Raw genomic sequence first — 16,581 nt, 5'->3', positions numbered from 1 at the left:
AGCCTGTGGGTCTCCAGGGGTAACAGCCTGTGGGTCTCCAGGGGTAACAGCCTGTGGGTCTCCAGGGGTAACAGCCTGTGGGTCTCCAGGGGTAACAGCCTGTGGGTCTCCAGGGGTAACAGCCTGTGGGTCTCCAGGGGTAACAGCCTGTGGGTCTCCAGGGGTAACAGCCTGTGGGTCTCCAGGGGTAACAGCCTGTGGGTCTCCAGGGGTAACAGCCTGTGGGTCTCCAGGAATAACAGCCTGTGGGTCTCCAGGAATAACAGCCTGTGGGTCTCCAGGAATAACAGCCTGTGGGTCTCCAGGAGTAACAGCCTGTGGGTCTCCAGGGGTAACAGCCTGTGGGTCTCCAGGGGTAACAGCCTGTGGGTCTCCAGGGGTAACAGCCTGTGGGTCTCCAGGGGTAACAGCCTGTGGGTCTCCAGGGGTAACAGCCTGTGGGTCTCCAGGGGTAACAGCATGTGGGTCTCCAGGGGTAACAGCCTGTGGGTCTCCAGGGGTAACAGCCTGTGGGTCTCCAGGAGTAACAGCCTGTGGGTCTCCAGGGGTAACAGCCTGTGGGTCTCCAGGGGTAACAGCCTGTGGGTCTCCAGGGGTAACAGCCTGTGGGTCTCCAGGGGTAACAGCCTGTGGGTCTCCAGGGGTAATATCCTGTGGGTCTCCAGGGGTAACAGCCTGTGGGTCTTCAGGGGTAACAGCCTGTGGGTCTCCAGGAGTAACAGCCTGTGGGTCTCTAGCGGTAACAGCCTGTGGGTCTCCAGGGGTAACAGCCTGTGGGTCTCCAGGGGTAACAGCCTGTGGGTCTCCAGGGGTAACAGCCTGTGGGTCTTCAGGGGTAACAGCCTGTGGGTCTCCAGGGGTAACAGCCTGTGGGTCTCCAGTCTCCAGGGGTAACAGCCTGTGGGTCGTCAGGAGTAACAGCCTGTGGGTCTCCAGGGGTAACAGCCTGTGGGTCTCCAGGGGTAACAGCCTGTGGGTCTCCAGGGGTAACAGCCTGTGGGTCTCCAGGGGTAACAGCCTGTGGGTCTCCAGGGGTAACAGCCTGTGGGTCTCCAGGGGTAACAGCCTGTGGGTCTCCAGGGGTAACAGCCTGTGGGTCTCCAGGAATAACAGCCTGTGGGTCTCCAGGAATAACAGCCTGTGGGTCTCCAGGAATAACAGCCTGTGGGTCTCCAGGAATAACAGCCTGTGGGTCTCCAGGGGTAACAGCCTGTGGGTCTCCAGGAGTAACAGCATGTGGGTCTCCAGGGGTAACAGCCTGTGGGTCTCCAGGGGTAACAGCCTGTGGGTCTCCAGGGGTAACAGCCTGTGGGTCTCCAGGGGTAACAGCCTGTGGGTCTCCAGGGGTAACAGCCTGTGGGTCTCCAGGAGTAACAGCCTGTGGGTCTCCAGGGGTAACAGCCTGTGGGTCTCCAGGGGTAACAGCCTGTGGGTCTCCAGGGGTAGCAGCCTGTGGGTCTCCAGGGGTAACAGCCTGTGGGTCTCCAGGGGTAACAGCCTGTGGGTCTTCAGGGGTAACAGCCTGTGGGTCTCCAGGGGTAACAGCCTGTGGGTCTCTAGCGGTAACAGCCTGTGGGTCTCCAGGGGTAACAGCCTGTGGGTCTCCAGGGGTAACAGCCTGTGGGTCTCCAGGGGTAACAGCCTGTGGGTCTTCAGGGGTAACAGACTGTGGGTCTCCAGGGGTAACAGACTGTGGGTCTCCAGGGGTAACAGACTGTGGGTCTCCAGGGGTAACAGCCTGTGGGTCTCCAGGGGTAACAGCCTGTGGGTCTCCAGGGGTAACAGCCTGTGGGTCTCCAGGGGTAACAGCCTGTGGGTCTCCAGGGGTAACAGCCTGTGGGTCTCCAGGGGTAACAGCCTGTGGGTCTCCAGGGGTAACAGCCTGTGGGTCTCCAGGGGTAACAGCCTGTGGGTCTCCAGGGGTAACAGCCTGTGGGTCTCCAGGGGTAACAGCCTGTGGGTCTCCAGGGGTAACAGCCTGTGGGTCTTCAGGGGTAACAGCCTGTGGGTCTTCAGGGGTAACAGCCTGTGGGTCTTCAGGGGTAACAGCCTGTGGGTCTTCAGGGGTAACAGCCTGTGGGTCTTCAGGGGTAACAGCCTGTGGGTCTCCAGGGGTAACAGCCTGTGGGTCTCCAGGGGTAACAGCCTGTGGGTCTCCAGGGGTAACAGCCTGTGGGTCTCCAGGGGTAACAGCCTGTGGGTCTCCAGGGGTAACAGCCTGTGGGTCTCCAGGGGTAACAGCCTGTGGGTCTCCAGGGGTAACAGCCTGTGGGTCTCCAGTCTCCAGGGGTAACAGCCTGTGGGTCTCCAGTCTCCAGGGGTAACAGCCTGTGGGTCTCCAGGGGTAACAGCCTGTGGGTCTCCAGGGGTAACAGCCTGTGGGTCTCCGGGAGGAACAGCATGTGGGTCTCCGGGAGGAACAGCATGTGGGTCTCCGGGGGTAACAGCCTGTGGGTCTCCGGGGGTAACAGCCTGTGGGTCTCCGGGGGTAACAGCCTGTGGGTCTCCGGGAGTAACAGCCTGTGGGTCTCCGGGAGTAACAGCCTGTGGGTCTCCAGGGGTAACAGCCTGTGGGTCTCCAGGGGTAACAGCCTGTGGGTCTCCAGGGGTAACAGCCTGTGGGTCTCCAGGGGTAACAGCCTGTGGGTCTCCAGGGGTAACAGCCTGTGGGTCTCCAGGGGTAACAGCCTGTGGGTCTCCAGGGGTAACAGCCTGTGGGTCTCCAGGGGTAACAGCCTGTGGGTCTCCAGGGGTAACAGCCTGTGGGTCTCCAGGGGTAACAGCCTGTGGGTCTCCAGGGGTAACAGCCTGTGGGTCTCCAGGGGTAACAGCCTGTGGGTCTCCAGGGGTAACAGCCTGTGGGTCTCCAGGGGTAACAGCCTGTGGGTCTCCAGGGGTAACAGCCTGTGGGTCTCCAGGGGTAACAGCCTGTGGGTCTCCAGGGGTAACAGCCTGTGGGTCTCCAGGGGTAACAGCCTGTGGGTCTCCAGGGGTAACAGCCTGTGGGTCTCCAGGAGTAACAGCCTGTGGGTCTCCAGTCTCCAGGGGTAACAGCCTGTGGGTCTCCAGGGGTAACAGCCTGTGGGTCTCCAGGGGTAACAGCCTGTGGGTCTCCAGGGGTAACAGCCTATGGGTCTCCAGGGGTAACAGCCTGTGGGTCTCCAGGGGTAACAGCCTGTGGGTCTCCAGGGGTAACAGCCTGTGGGTCTCCAGGGGTAACAGCCTGTGGGTCTCCAGAAGTAACAGCCTGTGGGTCTCCAGGAATAACAGCCTGTGGGTCTCCAGGAATAACAGCCTGTGGGTCTCCAAGGGGTAACAGCCTGTGGGTCTCCAGCAGTAACAGCCTGTGGGTCTCCAGGAGTAACAGCCTGTGGGTCTCCAGTCTCCAGGGGTAACAGCCTGTGGGCCTCCAGTCTCCAGGGGTAACAGCCTGTGGGTCTTCAGGAGTAACAGCCTGTGGGTCTCCAGGGGTAACAGCCTGTGGGTCTCCAGTGGTAACAGCCTGTGGGTCTCCAGGAGTAACAGCCTGTGGGTCTCCGGGAGTAACAGCCTGTGGGTCTCCGGGAGTAACAGCCTGTGGGTCTCCAGGGGTAACAGCCTGTGGGTCTCCAGGGGTAACAGCCTGTGGGTCTCCGGGAGTAACAGCCTGTGGGTCTCCGGGAGTAACAGCCTGTGGGTCTCCAGGGGTAACAGCCTGTGGGTCTCCAGGGGTAACAGCCTGTGGGTCTCCAGGGGTAACAGCCTGTGGGTCTCCAGGGGTAACAGCCTGTGGGTCTCCAGGGGTAACAGCCTGTGGGTCTCCAGGGGTAACAGCCTGTGGGTCTCCAGGGGTAACAGCCTGTGGGTCTCCAGGGGTAACAGCCTGTGGGTCTCCAGGGGTAACAGCCTGTGGGTCTCCAGGGGTAACAGCCTGTGGGTCTCCAGGGGTAACAGCCTGTGGGTCTCCAGGGGTAACAGCCTGTGGGTCTCCAGGGGTAACAGCCTGTGGGTCTCCAGGGGTAACAGCCTGTGGGTCTCCAGGGGTAACAGCCTGTGGGTCTCCAGGGGTAACAGCCTGTGGGTCTCCAGGGGTAACAGCCTGTGGGTCTCCAGGGGTAACAGCCTGTGGGTCTCCAGGGGTAACAGCCTGTGGGTCTCCAGGGGTAACAGCCTGTGGGTCTCCAGGGGTAACAGCCTGTGGGTCTCCAGGGGTAACAGCCTGTGGGTCTCCAGGGGTAACAGCCTGTGGGTCTCCAGGGGTAACAGCCTGTGGGTCTCCAGGAGTAACAGCCTGTGGGTCTCCAGTCTCCAGGGGTAACAGCCTGTGGGTCTCCAGGGGTAACAGCCTGTGGGTCTCCAGAAGTAACAGCCTGTGGGTCTCCAGAAGTAACAGCCTGTGGGTCTCCAGGAATAACAGCCTGTGGGTCTCCAGGAATAACAGCCTGTGGGTCTCCAGGAATAACAGCCTGTGGGTCTCCAGGAATAACAGCCTGTGGGTCTCCAGGGGTAACAGCCTGTGGGTCTCCAGGAGTAACAGCCTGTGGGTCTCCAGGGGTAACAGCCTGTGGGTCTCCAGTCTCCAGGGGTAACAGCCTGTGGGCCTCCAGTCTCCAGGGGTAACAGCCTGTGGGTCTTCAGGAGTAACAGCCTGTGGGTCTCCAGGGGTAACAGCCTGTGGGTCTCCAGGGGTAACAGCCTGTGGGTCTCCAGGAGTAACAGCCTGTGGGTCTCCAGGAGTAACAGCCTGTGGGTCTCTAGGGGTAACAGCCTGTGGGTCTCCAGGGGTAACAGCCTGTGGGTCTCCAGGAATAACAGCCTGTGGGTCTCCAGGAATAACAGCCTGTGGGTCTCCAGGAATAACAGCCTGTGGGTCTCCAGGAATAACAGCCTGTGGGTCTCCAGGAGTAACAGCCTGTGGGTCTCCAGGAGTAACAGCCTGTGGGTCTCCAGGAGTAACAGCCTGTGGGTCTCCAGGGGTAACAGCCTGTGGGTCTCCAGGGGTAACAGCCTGTGGGTCTCCAGGGGTAACAGCCTGTGGGTCTCCAGGGGTAACAGCCTGTGGGTCTCCAGGAGTAACAGCCTGTGGGTCTCCAGGAGTAACAGCCTGTGGGTCTTCAGGAGTAACAGCCTGTGGGTCTCCAGGAGTAACAGCCTGTGGGTCTCCAGGGGTAACAGCCTGTGGGTCTCCAGGGGTAACAGCCTGTGGGTCTCCAGGGGTAACAGCCTGTGGGTCTCCAGGGGTAACAGCCTGTGGGTCTCCAGGGGTAACAGCCTGTGGGTCTCCAGGAGTAACAGCCTGTGGGTCTCTAGGGGTAACAGCCTGTGGGTCTCTAGGGGTAACAGCCTGTGGGTCTCCAGGGGTAACAGCCTGTGGATCTCCAGGGGTAACAGCCTGTGGGTCTTCAGGGGTAACAGCCTGTGGGTCTCCAGGGGTAACAGCCTGTGGGTCTCCAGGGGTAACAGCCTGTGGGTCTTCAGGGGTAACAGCCTGTGGGTCTTCAGGGGTAACAGCCTGTGGGTCTCCAGGGGTAACAGCCTGTGGGTCTCCAGGGGTAACAGCCTGTGGGTCTCCAGTCTCCAGGGGTAACAGCCTGTGGGTCTCCAGGGGTAACAGCCTGTGGGTCTCCAGGGGTAACAGCCTGTGGGTCTCCAGGGGTAACAGCCTGTGGGTCTCCAGGGGTAACAGCCTGTGGGTCTCCAGGGGTAACAGCCTGTGGGTCTTCAGGAGTAACAGCCTGTGGGTCTTCAGGAGTAACAGCCTGTGGGTCTCCAGGGGTAACAGCCTGTGGGTCTCCAGGAGTAAAAGCCTGTGGGTCTCCAGGAGTAACAGCCTGTGGGTCTCCAGGAGTAACAGCCTGTGGGTCTCCAGGAGTAACAGCCTGTGGGTCTCCAGGGGTAACAGCCTGTGGGCCTCCGGGAGTAACAGCCTGTGGGTCTCCGGGAGTAACAGCCTGTGGGTCTCCGGGAGTAACAGCCTGTGGGTCTCCGGGAGTAACAGCCTGTGGGTCTCCGGGAGTAACAGCCTGTGGGTCTCCGGGAGTAACAGCCTGTGGGTCTCCGGGGGTAACAGCCTGTGGGTCTCCGGGGGTAACAGCCTGTGGGTCTCCGGGGGTAACAGCCTGTGGGTCTCCGGGGGTAACAGCCTGTGGGTCTCCGGGGGTAACAGCCTGTGGGTCTCCGGGGGTAACAGCCTGTGGGTCTCCGGGAGTAACAGCCTGTGGGTCTCCGGGAGTAACAGCCTGTGGGTCTCCGGGAGTAACAGCCTGTGGGTCTCCGGGAGTAACAGCCTGTGGGTCTCCGGGAGTAACAGCCTGTGGGTCTCCGGGAGTAACAGCCTGTGGGTCTCCGGGAGTAACAGCCTGTGGGTCTCCGGGAGTAACAGCCTGTGGGTCTCCGGGAGTAACAGCCTGTGGGTCTCCGGGAGTAACAGCCTGTGGGTCTCCGGGAGTAACAGCCTGTGGGTCTCCGGGAGTAACAGCCTGTGGGTCTCCGGGAGTAACAGCCTGTGGGTCTCCGGGAGTAACAGCCTGTGGGTCTCCGGGAGTAACAGCCTGTGGGTCTCCGGGAGTAACAGCCTGTGGGTCTCCGGGAGTAACAGCCTGTGGGTCTCCGGGAGTAACAGCCTGTGGGTCTCCGGGAGTAACAGCCTGTGGGTCTCCGGGAGTAACAGCCTGTGGGTCTCCGGGAGTAACAGCCTGTGGGTCTCCGGGAGTAACAGCCTGTGGGTCTCCGGGAGTAACAGCCTGTGGGTCTCCAGGGGTAACAGCCTGTGGGTCTCCAGGGGTAACAGCCTGTGGGTCTCCAGGGGTAACAGCCTGTGGGTCTCCAGGGGTAACAGCCTGTGGGTCTCCAGGGGTAACAGCCTGTGGGTCTCCAGGGGTAACAGCCTGTGGGTCTCCAGGGGTAACAGCCTGTGGGTCTCCAGGGGTAACAGCCTGTGGGTCGTCAGGAGTAACAGCCTGTGGGTCTCCAGGAGTAACAGCCTGTGGGTCTCCAGGGGTAACAGCCTGTGGGTCTCCAGGGGTAACAGCCTGTGGGTCTCCAGGGGTAACAGCCTGTGGGTCTCCAGGGGTAACAGCCTGTGGGTCTCCAGGGGTAACAGCCTGTGGGTCTCCAGGGGTAACAGCCTGTGGGTCTCCAGGAGTAACAGCCTGTGGGTCTCCAGGAGTAACAGCCTGTGGGTCTCCAGGGGTAACAGCCTGTGGGTCTCCAGGGGTAACAGCCTGTGGGTCTCCAGGGGTAACAGCCTGTGGGTCTCCAGGGGTAACAGCCTGTGGGTCTCCAGGGGTAACAGCCTGTGGGTCTCCAGGGGTAACAGCCTGTGGGTCTCCAGGGGTAACAGCCTGTGGGTCTCCAGGAGTAACAGCCTGTGGGTCTCCAGGAGTAACAGCCTGTGGGTCTCCAGGAGTAACAGCCTGTGGGTCTTCAGGGGTAACAGCCTGTGGGTCTTCAGGGGTAACAGCCTGTGGGTTTCCAGGGGTAACAGCCTGTGGGTCTCCAGTCTCCAGGGGTAACAGCCTGTGGGTCTTCAGGAGTAACAGCCTGTGGGTCTCCAGGGGTAACAGCCTGTGGGTCTCCAGGGGTAACAGCCTGTGGGTCTCCAGGGGTAACAGCCTGTGGGTCTCCGGGAGTAACAGCCTGTGGGTCTCCGGGAGTAACAGCCTGTGGGTCTCCAGGGGTAACAGCCTGTGGGTCTCCAGGGGTAACAGCCTGTGGGTCTCCAGGGGTAACAGCCTGTGGGTCTCCAGGGGTAACAGCCTGTGGGTCTCCAGGGGTAACAGCCTGTGGGTCTCCAGGGGTAACAGCCTGTGGGTCTCCAGGGGTAACAGCCTGTGGGTCTCCAGGGGTAACAGCCTGTGGGTCTCCAGGGGTAACAGCCTGTGGGTCTCCAGGGGTAACAGCCTGTGGGTCTCCAGGGGTAACAGCCTGTGGGTCTCCAGGGGTAACAGCCTGTGGGTCTCCAGGGGTAACAGCCTGTGGGTCTCCAGGGGTAACAGCCTGTGGGTCTCTAGGGGTAACAGCCTGTGAGTCTCCGGGAGTAACAGCCTGTGGGTCTCCAGGGGTAACAGCCTGTGGGTCTCCAGGAGTAACAGCCTGTGGGTCTCCAGGAGTAACAGCCTGTGGGTCTCCAGGAGTAACAGCCTGTGGGTCTCCAGGAGTAACAGCCTGTGGGTCTCCAGGAGTAACAGCCTGTGGGTCTCTAGGGGTAACAGCCTGTGGGTCTCCAGGAGTAACAGCCTGTGTGTCTCGAGGAGTAACAGCCTGTGGGTCTCCAGGAGTAACAGCCTGTGGGTCTCCAGGAGTAACAGCCTGTGGGTCTCCAGGAGTAACAGCCTGTGGGTCTCCAGGGGTAACAGCCTGTGGGTCTCCAGGAGTAACAGCCTGTGGGTCTCCAGTCTCCAGGGGTAACAGCCTGTGGGTCTCCAATACATCAAAGTAATTCAAGCCTGGCCCTGTAGTAGTATATACAGTTAAAGAGAAAGGAGAGACGTACCTTGTGGAAGGTGAGACAGTCCTTGCAGTCATCCAGATTCACGTCCATCTCTTTGGAGTCAAAGTCGTACAGGGCTTTGCAGAGGGCTAAAGGCTGAGACTGGAATTGTGGCTGGGTCTGGGTCTGGGTCTGGGTCTGTGTTTGGGAACGTTTTTGGGATTGAGTCTGATGCTGCTGGTCAATAATCTGTATCATGTTAGCAGCGACCAGCCCACTACTGCTGTTCGTGTCTCCATAATACCAGTTCTCATCCACCTTCTGTCTCAGAATGATGATGTCACCAGACGCCATGTCAATCACTCCTGGGACGTTCTCTCTGTGGTCGTACAGGGCTCTGGCAATGAACTGGACACAGGATGGGAAAATAGAGTTTGTTACTGTACGTTTGCCAGGAGGTATATGCAGAACAGGTCTATTTTGTTCTTAGCTAGAGGACAGCTGAATGTATTCTTTCTGGAAGGTTGTGAATCTGGGACAATGAGGTGTTTGAACTCACTGGTTAATCGATGACATTCATTGAGATTCATTGATCTATTAACTACAGAGGAATAAAGAAAACCAGCAGTGCTATGTGTGACCATCGAGGACTGTAATGTAACTGAATAGCCCTGACGTTCTGTAGAGTCTTGTTGGACATTTTTAATGACAGAATTATTCATAAAAGTAGTCAAATAAAAACAAATTGTGTGTTTGAACAGTTTGGGGCGAGAAGCCCCTAACTTTGTTTCCATGCCGTGCTTCTTCTACTTTCCCATGATGTCAGATGTAAACGGTGTCTCGTTGCCAAGACAATCACCTGCTTATCCTTCTGGTGTAACACAGGACTCTGAGTCTCTGACCTCGATCTACTCTGCCTCCCAAATGGCACCCTATTCCCTACATAGTGCACTACTACCGCATAGGGCTCTGGTCAACAGTAGGTAAGGAGTCTTGAAAGGCTCCTGCTCCTATGAGCCAATCTCCTGTTTTCGCAGCTTGACGTACACCCTCCTGGACAGGACGCTAGACTTGCACAGGGTCCAAAGGTAGCGTACAATACAGGGAGCCATTTGTGCCTCAGCCTAGTCTGACAAACTGGGACCGGGAGTCAGGAAGTGTATTCACAGAGAGTCTCAGAACAGCAGTTTTGATCTCCAACGAAGCCAGCGGCGTCCACAACAAAGTGGTGAAAGAAGAAGCGTTTCAACAGTCATGATACCGATCAGTAAACTTAGCTTGACTGTTATTTCTATTGAACTGCTCAGATAGGAGCCTCTTACTATAATGTCATGCAATACATTGTACTATTTTGCAGTGCTACATTTTTCATTGAATGCAGTGTATTGAATGCAGTGTATTGAACGCAGTGTATTGAATGCAGTGTATTGAATGCAGTGTATTTCACATTGGGGGGGGTGAAATCAAGCCAGATAATATATCAAATTAATGAATAATATATGTGAATCTGATACAGATATTTGGACCCTTTACAACATAAATCAAAATGCACTGTAAAAATCACTGTAGGAGCACTACTGTATACCAGCATGGATCAAATCACTGTAGGAGCACTACTGTATACCAGCATGGATCAAATCACTGTAGGAGCACTATTTTACACTTTAAAATGTATGTCAAACAAAAACCAGTGATTACAAAGTTAAACAAACCATACAACTCTTTGCACACTTAAACACATTTTACCAAAACACATTTAGTTGAAGATCAGTCCAAATGTAAAGTTTAGTAACAGAATATGGGTTGGTGCTGTCAATCTGCACTAGTCATAGAGTGATGAGTTTCACATAACTTCAAAGGACAGTGGATCCATAATAACACAGCCCCTATAGGCTATTCACCTCATTCTTTCCATGCTGCCGCTCTCTGTGCTGCTGATCAGACTGTGGGTTCTGTTGTTGTTGTTTCTGCTGCTGGGCCTCCCTGCCCCTGGCAGAGGATACCATATATCGGGCAGACGGTTTGTTCCTGTCCCGTCCTGGCCCCATGGACCCCTGGTTGAGCCCCTTCAAGAGCCGAACCAGGAGGTTAGGGGGCAGCTCCTCCACCGACCTGGCCTGGACCAGGGTATGACACTCTGGGCAGCGGAGCTCAATCTTGGCCCCGGGCCTGGAGGTCTCCTGTTGATGCAGGCTGGGCTTCCAGGAGGTATCCTGGCAAGGCAGGACCTTGGCTGAAACATCCAGCCGCTCTAAACACAGCGGGCACTCCAATAAGTCCAACACAGCTAGCTCCTCCATCTTAGAATGGGTGCAGGGTTCTGCTTCGGTGTGGCTATGTGTTCTCATTCATCAGACTGATTACAGCATTCTGGAAAGGAGGATAAGGAAAGTAATATACAGATTTTCCTTTAAAAAGATCTCCCATGTATACAATTCTATACTGTGTAATGTATTCTTATTACATTAAATACAGGCTAGTGATCATATTTTACATTTGTAAACATCGCATCGAATACGGTTGCTTCGCGCACAAGTGTCATGTCACCTGCGGTTAGACCTACTGTTCAGGTAACCGGAAGTGCAATACCAAGCGACATACCTGTCTACTCAATTGAAAAGCACATCAACATACAATCGCTGTCATGAATAACGTACCGTGCTTGTTAAAATTACAGACAGTATACGGTAGATTCCAATAAACGTATAAAAATTAATTGCAAAGAAATTGTTAACGCGCTGGAACTGTCTCTAGCGCTTCGGCTGACGCAGTAGAAAGACACACAATTGGCAAATATCCTTGTCGACTTAGACACGCGTTTCAATGCAATGTTTTAAATTCAAACCACACATTTGTCCACAATATCAATACATTGCCTACCTCTTTTGTCCGAAACACTCTTCTAAAGGCAAGTATGCTAACAAACATTCCCACGTCCAAACTGAACACGTTTTGCAACTGCACTTGCCAGACACTCGTATCGGTTTACATGCCTCATTCCTTAACCCTTGACTGGTAGGTGGCGGAGATTTCACCACTAAATCATTATATGTGGTTGTACACAATCAAAACTGGAAAGGTACGTAGTCAGCCCATAACCAAACCATCACCACACAGTAGGCTATATCGTCAATCGCCAAACTGTAAAATACAGACAAGTCACATACATGATCTTTCTTTAGTTTATTAAAAGGGTAATAGTTATTTTTCTTATGTACTATTTTGAAGTAGGCCTGCCCATATACGGGCTGTGACAATGTGATTGGTGAGGATTTAACTGAATATAAAATGTGTACTACTGTGAAAATATAATGAAGATTGTATCTGTACAATAGAAATTGATGCTGGCAGAAAGCAGTAGGCCTATCAGCATGCTAATGATTTGAAAAGTGTCATGATATTGTCTCTGTAGTCCGAGCCGACTGTCTCTCTCTATCATGTATCATGTACTCCCTCTAGCGGTAGTAGGTACATTTCACACATTTAATCTGAAAATAGATAAATCTGCTATTACCATTTTTTAACTACGTATTATAACAGGGCAATAAAGAAATACTGCAATATTTCAGGCTCAAACCTCTGACATTTAATGCATTTTCTTGGAAACTCTTTGAACTTATTTACGTCAGTTAAATGACAATGATGAGGGGAGTAAGAAGAGGAGGACTATGATGGTGGTGATGATGATGTGGGTGATGAAATGCCATTCATGGCTAGAATTTCATTCACACACTTAACTCCAAACTCCAAGTTCCCTTTCTTACATCCAATGGATAAATAATTTACCCGTTTAAACCAGGTTTCCATCCAACCTTTTCATACGAGTAAAGTACATGTCAGATAAATTAAAAAAAATGTCACAAAAGGCCTGATGGATACAGCAAATTTGTCGGCAAACTACTAATGTCTACAAAACAAAATACGCTGTAATTGTGCGGGAAATGGCAGTGGAAACGCCATATGCACAAATATTGATATAATAACCATCATATCGAAGTACTGGAGTCAAGCAATGACATGTTGTGTGGTCCTCCCACTACGACTCGGGAAAGCAGTAGTAGTTTATTAGACAAAAAATGAAATAAATTGTGATGAACTTCACAGGGTGGTGAAATTGGATGGTGATGAGCTTGATGCTGCGTTCCAATAAATAATTGTTATTTGTCAAAAGGCAGCCAAGCATCAATCATCAGGTCACCAGAATAAGACCTGATGCTTGTCTGCCTTTTGACAAATATAAATGATCTAGTTTTTATCCATAATAATCTCATCATGTCTACTAGCAACAACCGGATGTTCCGGTTTTCAGAAGAAATGGAAAGACCCTGGAAAGGCATAGGTTGTGTCCTGAGATTACAGACTAGTACTAAAACACTTGAAGTAGGCATTCTAGAGTTAAGTCATCAAGTTACTATATCATTGTGTTTACTTGATAGCTACCTACACAAATAGCTAGCTAGAACAAAGTGTTAAGATTTAAAAAATAATTTAAGATTTAAAAGCAATACAAATAAAAGTTCTCCAGTAGGCATCTCCAGTAGGCATCTACATCTACATCTACAGTTCTGCTTTTGGACATTAACAAGGCTACATAGACGATAGAGGCCTCTAGTGGCCAAAAGGTCGTATAAGCATGGGCAGCGCCATCGCCAGGAAATACTGCACCAACTGGGTGGGACTTCCGACTTCATTGTCTGATCCCTGTTGGTTGACACTGTTGGAGTCATGTCCAACCGGGTCATCAGGAGAGATCAACCAATCGTGAAGAAGAAAATGTACGTCTTCAAAATGGAGATAGCCTCAAAGGCGCTGCCCATGCTGTCACAGACGCCATAATGGCACGGATACAATGAGGCCTCTTTCCATCTCTATGGGCCACACCCCATCTTAACTCCTCCTCCACATTTACTGGATTGGTTGAACAGTGCAGTTCTTCTCGTCCAACATAGTAAATGTCAATCCTGTACACCCCAATTAGTATGGTATGTTATGTTTCATATGGTATGTATTTATTTGTGGATGTCCATCATCCATTTCGTATGATATGTTACGTTTCGTACGGTATGTATTCATTTGTGGATGTCCATCATCCATTTCGTATGATATGTTACGAATTACAATCAAAACAATCAATCAAATAAACATTTTATTGTCACATGTGCCAAATACAACGGGTACAGACCTTTCTGTGAAATGCTTACTTACGAGCGCTTTCCCAACAATACAGAGTTAAAAAGTAAGAACAATTTGCTTAATAAAAAAATGAAACAGTAAGATAATAAAATAACAATGACAAGGCTATATACAAGGAGTACCACTACCGAGTCAATGTGCAGGGACACGAGGTAGTTATGAGGCTATATACAAGGAGTACCAGTACCGAGTCAATGTGCAGGGACACGAGGTAGTTATGAGGCTATATACAAGGAGTACCAGTACCGAGTCAATGTGCAGGGACACGAGGTAGTTATGAGGCTATATACAAGGAGTACCAGTACCGAGTCAATGTGCAGGGACACAAGGTAGTTATGAGGATATATACAAGGAGTACCAGTACCGAGTCAATGTGCAGGGACACAAGGTAGTTATGAGGATATATACAAGGAGTACCAGTACCGAGTCAATGTGCAGGGACACGAGGTAGTTATGAGGATATATACAAGGAGTACCAGTACCGAGTCAATGTGCTGGGGTACGAGGTAGTTGAGGTATAATTGAGGTAATATGTACATGTAGGTAGGGGTTAAAAGTGACTAGGCAATCAGGATAGGTAATATACAAAGTGCAGCAGCGGATGTGAAGAGTGTGAAAATGTGTGTGTGTGTGTGTGTGTGTGTGTGTGGCGTCAATATGCTCGTGTGTGTTTTGTGTGTATTGGAGTGTCAGTGTGGTATGTGAGTGTGTGGCTAAAGTCCAGTGAATGTGCATAGAGCCAGTGCAAGAGACTGTGCAATTTTTTTCTTTGATTTGTACAATATGTTACAACTTTGCAAAACGTATCATATGGTACGAAATCCAATTCGTTGTGGCTAACGTTAGCTAGGTGGCTAGGTGGCTAATGCTAACATTAGCTAGGTGGCTAACGTTAGCTAGGCTAGGGGTTAGGGTTAGGGTTTGGAGTTAGGTTAAAGGGATAGGGGAATGGTTAGCTAACATGCTAAGTAGTTGCAAAGTAGCTAAAAAGCTAAAGTTGTCCGTGATGAGATTCAAACACGCAACCTTTGGGTTGCTAGATGTTTGTGTCATATTCATTTTTGCCTTAAGTAACCTTCTGTCTTATGTAACCATACAAAACTTAACATATCATCCTAATTTGAGTCTCACAGATTTACATTAACTATGTTACGTCTAGTCTATGAGAGCAGGCTGTCTCGTCAAGACCAGTATGTAGGGGATCTAGTTGCAGGCAGGTTAGATTAGTAGCCTACCCACACTGTGTCTGTGAGACCAGTATGTAAGGGATCTAGTTGCAGGCAGGTTAGATTAGTAGCCTACCCACACTGTGTCTGTGAGACCAGTATGTAGGGGATCTAGTTGCAGGCAGGTTAGATTAGTAGCCTGCCCACACTGTGTCTGTGAGACCAGTATGTAGTATATCTAGTTTCAGGCAGGTTAGATTAGTAGCCTACCCACACTGTGTCTGTGAGCTGTTGGCTAGAGCCCACGTGTCAAGACCAGAGTTTATTTTTTTATTTAAATGTTTTATTTCACCTTTATTTAACCAGGAAAGCTAGTTGAGAATAAGTTCTCATTTACAACTGCGACCTGGCCAAGATAAAGCAAAGCAATGCGACAAAAACAACAACACAGAGTTACACGTGGAATAAACAAACGTACAGTCAATGGGCCCATTCGCAGAGTGGGTGCATTCACTGTATAACGCAAAATGTTTTGTGACAAAACCATCAGTATGGAGTTGTAAATACTAAACCATCAGAGTTGTAAATACAATGGAAACCAAGTTATCTTGTATTTTGAATTCGGTACATGGGAATTTAACTGCAAAAGTAATTTTTATGGGCACTACTTCATCTTAGTATATTCACATGAAAATCTGTTGCCAATTGGATAAAAACCGAGCTATTGGCTGTGTACTGAAAGTTGAGGACATCCACTTAAATCTTTTAAACAAGCATGAATCTTTTATCTCTTTTGCACGTCAACAGAACACCAGAGCACAGGGAATTCTTAAAATATAGCTTTTAAAAAGAGGGATGGATGGATGGAGAATGATAGAAAGAGAGAGATACTTGTCATTACTTATTCACATGTTGATGCAGGACACACAGTCCAAGCATTACAGCAGCCAATGGCTGTTGAGTGGAAAGGTATAGTTAGGCTATGATAAACACAGGATCATTTTTATTTTATATTTTTAATTTAACGAGGCAAGTCAGTTAAGAACAAACTCTTATTTACAATGACGGCCTACACCGGCCAAACCAGGACGACACTGGGCCAATTGTGCGCCCGCCCTATAGGACTCCCAATCACGGCCGGTTGTGATACAGCCTGGAATCGAACCAGGGTGTCTGTGGTGACGCCTCAAGCACTGAGATGCAGTGCCTTAGACTGCTGAACCAGGGTCTGTAGTGACGCCTCTAACACTGAGATGCAGAGCCTTAGACCGCTGAACCAGGGTCTGTAGTGACACCTCTAACACTGAGATGCAGAGCCTTAGACCGCTGAACCAGGGTCTGTAGTGACACCTCTAGCACTGAGATGCAGTGCCTTAGACCGCTGAACCAGGGTCTGTAGTGACACCTCTAGCACTGAGATGCAGAGCCTTAGACCGCTGAACCAGGGTCTGTAGTGACGCCTCTAGCACTGAGATGCAGAGCCTTAGACCGCTGAACCAGGGTCTGTAGTGACGCCTTTAACAAATAGACCGCTGAACCAGGGTCTGTAGTGACACCTATAACACTGAGATGCAGATCCTTAGACCCCTGAACCAGGGTCTGTAGTGACACCTCTAACACTGAGATGCAGTGCCTTAGACCGCTGAACCAGGGTCTGTAGTGACTCCTCTAACACTGAGATGCAGAGCCTTAGACCGCTGAACCAGGGTCTGTAGTGACTCCTCTAACACTGAGATGCAGTGCCTTAGACCGCTGAACCCGGGTCTGTAGTGACACCTCTATCACTGAGATGCAGTGTCTTAGACCGCTGAT

General features: G+C 51.8%; 2 protein-coding genes across 2 annotated transcripts in view; both read right to left on the bottom strand.

The window, feature by feature from the left end:
- The window catches only part of LOC120047913 (E3 ubiquitin-protein ligase SH3RF1-like), a 61,884-nt gene extending 53,096 nt beyond the window's left edge, over positions 1 to 8,788 (bottom strand). The window contains exon 1 of the mRNA XM_038993507.1: positions 8,474 to 8,788. Coding sequence (XP_038849435.1) covers positions 8,474 to 8,764 — 291 coding nt within the window. The 5' untranslated portion in view covers positions 8,765 to 8,788. The remainder of the gene's footprint in view (positions 1 to 8,473) is intronic.
- A 1,508-nt stretch (positions 8,789 to 10,296) lies between these two features.
- LOC120046915 (E3 ubiquitin-protein ligase SH3RF1-like) lies at positions 10,297 to 11,379 on the bottom strand. The gene is made up of 2 exons (XM_038992465.1): positions 11,291 to 11,379; positions 10,297 to 10,780 (listed from the first exon to the last, which is right to left on the bottom strand). The coding sequence occupies exon 2, from the start codon at positions 10,756 to 10,758 to the stop codon at positions 10,297 to 10,299; it is 462 nt and encodes a 153-aa protein (XP_038848393.1). The 5' UTR covers positions 10,759 to 10,780; positions 11,291 to 11,379.
- Between the last annotated feature and the right edge of the window lie 5,202 nt (positions 11,380 to 16,581).

Source organism: Salvelinus namaycush, chromosome 5 (genome assembly GCF_016432855.1).
Source record: "Salvelinus namaycush isolate Seneca chromosome 5, SaNama_1.0, whole genome shotgun sequence".
Classification (NCBI taxonomy): Eukaryota; Metazoa; Chordata; class Actinopteri; order Salmoniformes; family Salmonidae; genus Salvelinus; species Salvelinus namaycush.
The sequence above is the reverse complement of the archived record's forward strand: the minus strand, read 5'-3'. Positions and strand labels throughout refer to the sequence as shown.